General features: G+C 40.4%; 1 protein-coding gene across 1 annotated transcript; it reads right to left on the reverse strand.

Moving 5' to 3' along the window:
* Positions 1 to 6,469: 6,469 nt before the first annotated feature.
* LOC146005694 (uncharacterized) lies at positions 6,470 to 8,240 on the reverse strand. The gene is made up of 2 exons (XM_083145122.1): positions 7,375 to 8,240; positions 6,470 to 7,005 (listed from the first exon to the last, which is right to left on the reverse strand). The coding sequence occupies exons 1-2, from the start codon at positions 7,925 to 7,927 to the stop codon at positions 6,470 to 6,472; spliced, it is 1,089 nt and encodes a 362-aa protein (XP_083001248.1). The 5' UTR covers positions 7,928 to 8,240.
* Positions 8,241 to 12,204: the final 3,964 nt, after the last annotated feature.

Genomic DNA, 12,204 nt, shown 5'->3' on the forward strand with positions numbered 1-12,204 from the left:
AATAGAACCATAAAAATCTGCTAAATGTCCCAAAAAGAACACATTTTGAAAACAAAGGCCCAAACATAGAAAGATATAAAAAAAATATATATCATTTGGTTAAAAACAGGTTTACTGTATTTGGACAATTGTAAACTTTTTGCAAAGTGAAGTCTTGGATGTTGAGTTCTCAAACTGCATGTTGACAATATTAACAAACTATCCCTGGTGGTCTAGTAGAGTCTTACTGTCTATCATTGGCAGCAATGGGTCCAGTGCCTTTGCCCGGGTGCCAGTAGTCATGCACAGAACATTGGCAACATCTCAGCAGCAGCAGTTCCTTGAGTTTTCTACCCCCAATCCCTAACCCTATGCCTCTTTCTAGTTCCCAACCCTAACTCCACATCCCTGTCCTTCTAGAGGCACCCAATCCTTAATCGAGCACTTTTTTATCATTTAAATTGATTTTTAACCATTGTAACACTTTCTAATGCTGTAATTATTAGCAATAGCCTATGTAATATCTCAACACATAGCTCATACTTCTTATGCCTTGCACACACAGCAGGGCGGGTTGAGCTTGTGCTGAGCTACACTGAATCGCTCAGATCGCTCAGCACACAGCACTGCACCAGCGCTGTGTGCTAAGCAATCACTCACTGCCTGTGTTTATAAAGTAGTGAACACGGGCATACTTAAAATATCTACCCTGGCTATAGCGGCACGCAGGGCCGTAAATCCCTAACGCTATGGGGCATACAAACATATCAATTTGTGCTTAATTTCTGAACAATCTAGTCATCTCACTTTGAAATGGGGCTTAAATTGCCCAGGTGTATGCCCCATTACTAATGTTACAGCTTGTAAAACTTTTACTGGTACTTCCTACTAATGCAATGCTAGCGAACCACCTGGTGCTGGGCTAGTGGCTTATTATAAGGAGTAAGGATCAATGACAATGAGCCAGGAGACCATACCCATTATTAAAGATTACATTGCAGCTGGCATACTGCAAACATACACAGAGGAAACAGAGCGGCCAGCTGAAGTCATTATAGCCCAGCAATGGCAGGGAACTGCTGCCACATTGTGCTTGGGCAGTGGATCCTAACATATGCCCTGGTACTGCCAGAGTAAATAGGGCATACCTCCCAACATGACCCTCTCCAGGAGGGACAGAATGCGCTGTTCCTGGACTTCCCTCTTAATGTATGAGTGCCATTATCTGTTTCACACAAGTTAATTGATAAGCAAGGTGCTTTAACACAGGTGATGGCAATTATAAATTAATGGAGAAGTCCAGAAACAGAGCAATGTGTCCCTCCTGGAGAGGAACATGTTGGGAGGTATGAATAGGGGAGTGTGACAGGCGTTTAAGTGCAACATACAGTTATGTTCCACTTGCATATTCCCTGAACCGCTATACTACTTAAATTCAGTATAAATAAATCAAAAAAGTTAAACTAATTTTCATACAACGGGTACATTTTAATTTCAGTATCAAGTTCATGAAAGGGAGCATTGTCCAATTGGCCAGCCAATAGTAGTACAGTAATTAAAATTATTTCATTTCTTCCAACCTTAATAAACATGAATTTTTATAACAGGGATAACTGAGTTTACATACACACTTAACTCATATCTGTTAAAAAATAATTGCCAAAATCAATTTTATTTGCTGCCTATTTCTTCCAAACTAAATGATTAATATTTATTCAACAAATCTAACTAAAATATTTGAACAGATCCACAAAGTAATTAAAGATGAAAAATGCCAAAAGTTCACATCTGTCAAAACTCTATTAACCTCCCAGCAAACTTTGTAGCACATGTTTATTAAAAACAATGAACTCACAAGATTATATTATTAAAAAAGATCTGTAAGTTCCCTTTTTATGTATACTGTATATACTGTATATATATTTTTTAGAATTCTCTTTATGCTAAATGTTCTTCATTGCCTATAGCACATGCTGTTAATATTATGGCAAGTATTTAATTATGTTGCCTGGTATAAGATACGGTATAAGAAAGAAATGTCAGAGATGTTATTTATCCACACCTTTTCCTACTGTGATTTTCCATCATACGTAACCTTCCTAAGGTCAATCTGAAGGGCAGAAAATGTGTGATCTTTGGCTTCCTGCTGATTCTTCAAATCACCTACAAAAGACAATGTATCATTTGATTTTTTTCTCCACATAAAAAGAAGACATTTTTTAATAACTTCACAACGATATCAAGTTAACTAAAAACAACTGTATTCTGTATATTCAATTTGTACCCTACTGTATGATACACAGTCCCAGCTAATTGGCCTTTTTGCAGTAGACGTGTGATTTGACTTGTCCTCCTGTTGATACTGTTATCATTGTTATGGTTAATGAAACAGATTTCAGGGTTTCATATTTAGGGGCTGAAATCAATGCTTAATTTATCGTACAAAGATGGGGTGTGGCCACAGTGTGTTTGCAATGCCAGTTGTTGACTGTCATGGTCCCACCCACAGGTGCTACATTGCCGATGCAGCTGAAGAGGGAGTGGTTACTCCATAATGGCTACACCTCTTTGTACTCTCTCCCAATGGTGATCCAGGAAAATTGGATACACAAAGAAATACAGTACATTAATGTTTTACAATGCTCTAAACATTAAGCATTATGAAGCACTCTGAGGATGCTCATGGCAGTGCATATCTTCTCGGTGCTTGTGGTCCGCCTTCTACACAAGGCATCACAATGTCATGTTCACAGGAGGCTTGGCCAGCACAGGCCACTTCAGCCCTGTTATGCTATACCACGTGCATAGCACTGCACTTTCAGCACCAATGGTAGATTCGCCTCTGCATGTACTGTACATTAGCAGCATATGATGTAATTGTGCAGAAGTCTCTCTGTTTAACATCTGAACAACTATTAATTATTCAGAGTAAAAGTTCCTACAATAATTCCTGAAACAATGTTCTATACCGCCATGAAGTAGCGCCTTCTTATAGTAATAGTGTTATAAAAATGTATACTCGCTTCATTTAATAGTCACTCGTGCAATAATCTCTGTAAAATGATGTAATTTTCATGTAATTTTCTCTCCCTGTAAAAAAAAAAGTCTAATTATACCACTTTAAACCCTTCCATGTAACCATATCTTAAAATGTTTAGCGAAGCCACTTAATAGCCACAGAACGGAGCTAGCATTACTACTGTATTGTGCAGGATCGGGAAATTGCAGGATCAGAGTTATAACCATGGTGCTTTGGGGGCTCCCAGGAGGATGTTGCACAAATGTAGATGTTACAGTACTTGACCTACAGTACTGTAACTGAAAGTGAATCTACTGTACAGTAGAACACAGGTTTTAGCATGTACATCCTCTGACGATTCCAGAGCTAATGGACTTATGCCAACAGGACTTAATTAACTGTTTATTGGCTCATACTGTATTGTCTTGTTTAGCTCTTTTTCTTCTTTTTTTGCTCTGATTTTTTCATGTTTTCAAACTTCAGAAACAAGATTTGACAGCCCCCCAAAAAGTCAGCAGGCCTAATGATCCTGTACAGTTTCAAAACAGCTTGGAATTATGGAACTGAATTATTAATGAGTTTTATCATACAGTATGTAACAGGTTTTAACATTTGTTGCATATCATAAACGGTTCTCCAGCCAATTGGTTCCCAACTATTTTTTTTTAAAACATGTAACTGTTCGGGGCTGAAGAGCTAGAGCATCTTTTATTATAAGCAACAAGTTTTTAAAACTCGTTGTGTAGGAATAAAATTTGGTGATAAATCAGCCCTGATGTTTTAATATCATAAAAATATACTACAGTATATATGTTTTGGGAAGCTCAGGTTTCTGTACACAGATATCTTTAACTTTGGCATCAAGCATGAGTACTATTGTAGACTGGAGTGATGATCTTTGGTATAATAACCATTTTCTTCTATCCTCTACAGGTTCGCAGAGAGGGGTGTGTGGCAGGTACAGGTTAACTGGGCCCCGGTGTCTGGGGGCCCATTGGGGGGAACCCAGGTCAGCTTTAGTGGGGAAGCATTAAGTTTGATGCTTAAGAGGGAATTGTATGCAGTTTGAGGAGTAGCCACAATGCCACATTTGCCCCATATCTAGAACCAGGACCTGTCCAGTGTCTTGAAGGTCTTGATTCTCTGCAAATTTTAGAAGTGGAATAGCCAACTGGTAAAATACAGATGTAGCGGATATCATCAATAGACTGCCATAGGAATCAAGCACATACACAGACATGTGCATAGATCTGCAGCCGCACCCCATAGACATTGCAATGTCTAGTTGCAGGTGAATAGTCACAACCGGGTGCATTTAGTCACTGCCATGAGTCGTATGCATGTGTATATGTATAGCGGCAACAATGACTATTCTGTATGAATAAGCAGCAATCTAGGTAGTGACCCGACCGCTATATTTTGCCTCAGTTTGATTTTCTGTATATTTTTGGTTCAGACAACCGTGTTGAGTAAAATAGTGTCACCCTATTATGTTTTTATTTATAAATATACATATATTCAAAAATCATTTGCAGTTGATATTAGGATTAAGATCTACTATACTGATGTGCTTCAACAATATTTAACACTATTCAAATGTACCAAGGTCACCTCAGCCAGTCCCTATGCCCTACACTGCCCCTCCCTACCCTCTCCCTGCTACAGTTACTGCCCCTCCTTATCCTACCATTCCTATACTCACTGCCCCTCCCTTCCCTCTTCCTACTATATTTACTGCCCCTCCCTACCCTCTCCTTGCTACACTTACTGCCCCTCCTTATCCTCTCCCTGCTGTATTCACTGACCCTGCCTACCCTATTCTGTTATAATTACTGCCCCTCCTTATCCTTTCCCTGCTATGCTTCCTGCCCTCCTGCCCACTGCTGATAATCTGTCCCATCTCTTTTGTTGTGGGGATAGCCGTTGGAGGAGTAAATGCACTTCCCACTCTTACTGCACATTATGATGATGGGACAAACCACTGATGATTGTATTTTTATATATAATACCCCTTTCACACAGAAAAATCCCAAAAACCCAGGTATTTCCCGGATACAAAAACCCGGGTACAACTAGACAGCAAGGGGCTGACCCCCTTTCACACAGGAGCAAAAACCCGGGTATTTCCCGTGTCGACCCCTTTCACACAGAAGCCGGATTTTTCCTGCAAAACTCTGTGTGTCATAAGAAAAGGACAGTTTTAAAGGCACACAGAGATGAGATCATGAAAAGTGGGAGGTGACTGCTCACTGCATTGCATTAAACATGGCTGACAAGTTGCAGAACACCCTCTCTATTAACCTAAATACTATGACACAGTAGAAGTACAAGGACACATTGGTTGTATGTTTGAAAGAACTTGTTTTATTTGTCACAAAACATGTTTTATGCAGTTCACTTTAAATATAAAATGTTTTCAAATATAAATCTTTAGTGGTCATAAATACCCTTTCAACACTGAAACAACATTGAACTATTGCAACACGAGGTAGAATATGTATTTAGCATAGGTCTACTATCAGTGGTGGGTGAATAGGTTGTGCTGCCATCCAAGCTGATATTGTATAGGGGAGACACACACCTAGTCTGACTGTCCAGCAGCCACACCTTTTCATCCGGCACTGTATATATAGATAAACACTTGTATTTGCAATTTTTGGTACCTGTAGGGCACAGGTCTTCAACCTGTGGCCCTTCAGATGTTGTGGAACTACATGTCCCCGCATGCCCTGAGTTTTTTTGAAAAAATGTGGCAATGTATGGTGGGACATGTAGTTTCACAACATCTGGAGGGCCACAGGTTGAAGACCTGTGCTGTAGGGCAATTCGAAACACTCTGGCTCCTGCCGGGCAGTGAAAACCCGCACGGCCAGGAATCTGTGCCACACACAGCAGTTTACAATGATGGGATCCGGCTGAAACCAGGCGGCCTGGGTGAATGGTCACATCTGTGCCCATTATTAACTACGGTGTGTGGCACGGCTTCCTGGCCGTGCGGGGTTTCGCCATCCGACAGGAGTCGGAGTGTGTGAAATAGCCCTTAGTACACCCCAAAAAAATATAAATATATAAATATAAGCCCCAAACAGGGAATTTTTTTATTGCCTTAAAGATAAAGAAGAAGGCATACTGTGTACACATTATAGATTATGTTCAGTCACATATCTAGAGTATACTCTATTTGTACACATTTAAATAAAAAAAAAGTTTGAGAACTTTGATTCAGCTCCAAACTGAAGAACCAAATGAGCTTTTTTTAAGGCTCATAAACTAAAGAACCATAATACTCTACTGTGTACATCAAAATGGAACACAGCATTTAACGGGCCTTGTAAGTGCCACTTTTTAAGCAAGAAAAATTGAACGAGCCCAGAAAAAAGAGAAAAAGAACAACCATATAGCAACATTACTACAAATGCCTGTAGGCAGTGCTGATTACAGTGCTAACAGGAGTGTTATGATTACTGGCATTCACTGAATCATCAGCATATTGCCTACTACTGTATATCCTGTGCCATTGACAGTATCATGCACTGTCTCCTGTGGACTGGTATTGGCATGTGGCCTACTTGGCTGTGTGGCATGTGAAAAATTATTGCCCATGTTTTCAGTATAACTACGCCCTTGGCCCTGCACAGTAGTTTGGCTTGAATTTGAAGGCATAAATGTATGGCCTCTGTGTGGAGGATTACAATAATCACCCTCAGCGTACGGACTACACAGCTTGTAAGGCTGCGGATTCTGTAATGTAGACACCATATTGGTAAGGAAGGTCATCTGTGCATCTCGATTTTCACGCGCTATGCGTTCGTGCAGACCCACCAACTGTGTGAGAAAGGAATCTTGCAACTGTCTCTCGTTGTCAAAGAAGCGCTGCAGTCGGGCATCCTCTTGAGTTTGAAATTCAAGATCGGACTCTCGGAGATGATCTACCAGGATTCTTGACATTGAGCGCGTAGCAAGCTCCATCTTTGACGTTTTTTTCTTCCTTGCAGGTACATCAAATACTAAAAATAAAGGAAAAATCATTACAATCCAATAGCGGCATGCCAGTGTATATATATATATATATATATATATATATATATATATATATATATATATATAGATAGAGAGAGAGAGAGAGAGAGAGAGACTACTACTACTGGTTCCCACAATACCCCTCTCCAGGGCACACCACACGTGTGCTGTAGTAGTGGGTGCGGGGTTGTTACCTGTGTTACAGTGGGACTACAGGTCCCAGCAAGCCTGCAACACATGCTGATACTTGGGAGAACCACAGGTACCAGCATGTGGGGCATTAAAGGCCTGCTGATACCTATAGCCCCCTGTACATCTATTAAAATAGATACACAAACAATACTTGAAAAACTTACTGTTACGACGCAACGTTGGGGTCTCAGTCTGTGCAGGAGTGGGTGTCCCAGATGGAGTAATGGTGCTGGCTCCACTGTCCTCAACCTCAGCCTCTAATGGATCAATTGTGTCCTCCATGGCAGCAATAGGATCAGGGATGCTGTTGTCTATGCTGTCTTCCAACTCCATTATAGGTGGGCAAGATGGGCTGCATTCTGGAGTTATGCTCCGTGATGAAGCTGCACTGGATGATGATATGGCAACAGGGTTCACCAGGGCAGAATTGCCAAAGACCTCGTTACATTGGTCGAAGTAAACCCATTCCATCCTCCCAGCACCACTTTTCCTCCTGTTGTTGTCACAAACTTTGTTGTAGTACCTGCGCAGAGCTTTTAGTTTGTTGACCACCTGCTGCTGGGTACGCACAATGCCCCTTGAAGTGAGGACCTTGGCAATATTGGTGTAGACTACAGCGTCCTTCACTGTGCCAGTAATCTGTTTTCGGATTTCTTCCTCCCCTCTGACACTGAGCAGCTCACGGATCTCCTCATCTTTCCAGTGTGCCATGGCCATTTACTGCTGCGCTGCACGCCTCTGCCACGTGCGCTCAGCCAATCAGGGAACCTGTAAAGATCAGCCAATCACGCAGCGCCATGCTGCACAGCCAATCAGCATGATTTTTCAATAGTCGGGAGAAAAACACGGGTCGGACCCTTTCACACAGCCGCAAACACGTGTCTGACACGGGAAAAACCCAGGTAAATACCTGGGTCGAAGTCCCGGAACTTTAGACCCGTGTTGACCCTTTCAGACAGAAGAAAAACCCGTGTCGACACGGCAAGAGCAGGGAAATTACCGGGTCTTTTTTTCTGTCTGAAAGGGGTATAAGTGTTTACTACAACAGGTTCACTATGTCACCATATCTGGATGCTAACAATTTCCAAAACACATAAAGAATTGTCACTATATAGCCAATATCATTTATTTTTAACTAAAGCAAACAAGTTAAAAGCAGACCCTGAAATCTTCACCAAATGATCATATTATTGTTACTGGATCTCTATTCAAATTCCCAAACCCCAGGAGGCATTGGGTAGCATATAATGATCTCCCTCAATGGGTGGCTTTGGGAAAAGGTTGCTAATTACCCCCTTCTTGACATATAATTTGTGCAGATCTTATGTATACTTTCTTAATCTCCCAGGAGTATACTTGATTTGTGTCGGATATGAAAGCAACAACTTGTATAGTATTAGAAATGACATTGTTAGCAGAGACCTGTGGCAACAGCAATCACTACATAACAATTCATTATAAGCTGGGTTTTTTTCCATCAAAAAATTCTTAATCGAAAAAAATAAAAATAATTAGTAGACACAAGTCCAATCATAGAGTACGTCTCTGTGCACATGAATAGAGATACAGTATTTTTATTTTATTTAAAAATGTATGTGTGTGTTTGTGTGTTAGTGTTTTTGAACCCTTAAAGCGACACGAAATATATTATTTGCTGGGATTCATGACGAAAAAATAACTAAGCAAGGATTATGGTCTAACATGGCATTAAGATCTGCACAGCCTCGCTAAATATTTAATTTAATCAACAGTTGAGCAATTTTTCAATTTTTTTTTCTTTCTATGAATAAAAGATAGACTTATTAATAAACACACACATCACAGTCTACAAGGTCTCGGTATGATCACAGGGAACACAAACAGAAGCTGGGGTAAACTGCATTTCCAGCCTACAAAGCATTTGCGCGATTTCTCATATTGTCAATCTACTCCATTAGAAAAGGCTAACACAATTAGGTATGAATATGCAGTAATAACATGCAAATTGTTCCCTCACAATTGCCCCAAGGCAGCAGTTTCAACCTCTCTTTGCTTGATTCTTTCGACATCATTAAAGGCTTGGCATAATTTATCAGCAGAAGGGGGGATATAAAAAACAAAATAACATCTTGTTTTTTTTATTTATTTATTTTTTTGCATGCGCCCTTCTAGTAAAACATCAGCGGCTGTTAAGCTGTTTCCTTCGATGGGTTTGTTAAAAATGCAGTTCCCAACTCTCTGCCACTCTTGTGCTTGTACATGTCTCCCCTGGGTAATGTTAGACACTACATTTGAGCCTGCCAGAACAATTAACCCTACTGTTAATTAGAAGGAAATGTCAGGCACACAGATGGTATAAGCTGGCACTCTGCCATCCCACCAACTGCTGCTGCAAGCAGCTATCCTACTGCTGACAGCTGCTCAGCAATGTCCCAGAACAGCACATGTCAAAACTTTCCAGCTGAGGAAAGCAAAATAAGCAATGAGAAGGGATTTCTGGTCCCATCAGTGATGATGACTGTTTTATTGCTGGTTTATCCAGTACCTGTTGTACGTGAAATGCAACAATTTAGCATACATGTGTAATTAGAAGACTGTCTGGAAAAATAAGTAACAAAATCAATTAATAAATTATGATAAAGCACTAAAGACTATAGTAAATAAAATAGAAAAAAAAAATAAATGCATATAGAAAAGCATTAAAGATTACAGTAAATAAAAAGAAAAAATTAATAAATATAGAAAAGCACTAAAGACTACAGTAAATAAAAAATCAGTAATTTAATAACTATAGTAATGCACTAAAGACTTTCAGTAAATAAAAAAAAAACTACTGTGTAATACGTTTCATGCATTATATTGTATATGTAGATTTATAAATGAATTGTGCTTTGTTTTCTTACATCGAATTTTAAAATGTACTGAATGGAATAAATAATATTTATGTAATACATGCATTAACACAATGGAAATTGTGAACTATAAAGAATAAAGCTGACATTTCATTTTCAAGCTAAAGTGTTATAAAAACCCTTTTTTTTACTCCCTCAGTTAGGAACAGTGCATAACTACTAATTTTGCACCCCCCTAATGAATTTCATCAGCCCCCCTCCACATAAAGATAACACCCCCAACACTGCCTTAAGCCCTCCATATCCCGACGGTCTTGTCTGAGGTCCCGGTGCTCCGGGAACTCCTCTCCTCCTGGCTCCTCCTGCTATTGAATACTGACCCTCACAAAATGGCTGCCCCTAATAGACTGTTTTTATGGATGCTTGAGGAGGCATAGGTCGTATGGGGGCAGACATTTTTTGAAGGTCAGATTTTAATAGCAGTAGGAGCCAGGAGGAGAGCTGGGACCACAGACAAGTAAATCTTTGGGTCCCGGCCAGAGACGCGGAAGGTGGCAGTGGTGTACAACAGCCCCGCAGATGCCCGGCGCCCACACTTTCTCAGTGCCTCCCTGCTACCGAGGGGTCTGCAGCGCTATGGTTATGCCACTGGTTAGAAAGGAAGTGGAAAAAACAGCACATCCTGTTTTATTATTTCCTGTGGGAGCTGGTCTGCTGCTATAGCAAGGTGCTCCTGTTAAAATGTTTTTGTCTTAATTAAAAAGACTTGCGCAAAGTTATAAGGTGTGGACATATGGTGCGATTCATGTTCGATTTGATTTTGACTAACCAATTTTGACTATCAGGTTTTGATTAACTGTACTTTAAATGTACTTTAGATTAAAGGCCCCCATACACTACTGCAATTTGGGCGGATTTCACCCATTTCCAACGAATCGGGCCAAGAAATCAGCCCAAACTGGATGTGTTTAATGTCCCATAGGGTCCGATGCGTGGTCCCATACAGATAGGACCTGAGTCGGACCTCCCTCCCGGGGGCAGGGAACAAGGGTCGCATGCGATACACCATATGCCAATGTACCACATGCAATGTATTGCATGAGATCCTGCAACCTAGGATGGTCCCAGGTGGCTTGTGGGGTTCGGGTTGCCATACACTGCTGCGATACATTGCAGTAGTGTATGGCCAGCTTTAGTCCTAGGCCAAATACAATCTACAGCCCAGATAGTCAAGATAGACTTACCTGTACTATTTCTATTTGATACGGACTACATGGGGGAGCACATCGGCATCGAATGTGGCTGAACACTGTGCAATTTAGACTAACTTTCTATTGATTTTGAATTGCACCGTGTGTCCACAACTATAATATTATCCAGTACAACACTATTTATAAATATAATTTTGGTCACTGTGACTAGTGCAAATACAAGATATATAGTAATTTGTCTAATTGATTGAGATAATTCCTCTGATAAGCATATAAAAATCACCCTCGATGTGCTGCTGATGGGTCCAATTTAATATTTCCTTTGTACAGAAGATTCAATCTATAGGGTCCAACCCGAAGCGCACTGGATCTTGCATCGGGTCGGTTTGGATATCAAACACATGGGATATGGTCCGATTTATCATCCTGATCCGTCGAAATTGGGTCAAATCAGACCAAATCGCAGTAGTGTATGGGGGCCTTAACGGTAATTTTTCAAAAATAAACCTGAAACATGGCAGAGATAATTGACTGGTACTTTTTCTCCGCCATCTTTATCTACATAAATAGACTTTTACATTTCTACATTAAATCGACAGAAAATGTGGTTTTCTTTTCGAGTCCTAGCAATAGCCCCATTTCTACCTGTGTATTTACTCAAAATCCTAAATCCAGGTTATTTTTGTAACATTTTAAAGGTGTGTTTGATTGTGGATAGAGATGCCAATTTTGTCTCAGACACTGTAGCAGCATCATAGTCACTGCATACACCAGGTGCTCCCTTCACCTCCTGTATCCAGAGTCAGAAGAAGGGCCACATACTCAAGGGCCTAATGTGAGAAGTGTAGGAGCTGTGACCAGTTCGGTGTGGGTGTGGCCATTGCCATGTGGGCATTTAAAACCCCTACTCTGTCAGCCTCACTGTCTCATTAAATATGTAAATGTAGAAAAA

The sequence above is a fragment of the Crinia signifera genome, chromosome 5, assembly GCF_055691185.1.
Source record: "Crinia signifera chromosome 5, ASM5569118v1, whole genome shotgun sequence".
NCBI classification, from domain to species: domain Eukaryota; kingdom Metazoa; phylum Chordata; class Amphibia; order Anura; family Myobatrachidae; genus Crinia; species Crinia signifera.

Coding starts and splice junctions, on each gene's coding strand:
- LOC146005694 (XM_083145122.1), bottom strand. CDS start 7,927: ATGGCCATGGCACACTGGAAAGATGAGGAGATCCGTGAGCTGCTCAGT. Junction 7,006..7,374: donor CCCAACGTTGCGTCGTAACA/GTAAGTTTTTCA, acceptor CTTTATTTTTAG/TATTTGATGTACCTGCAAGG.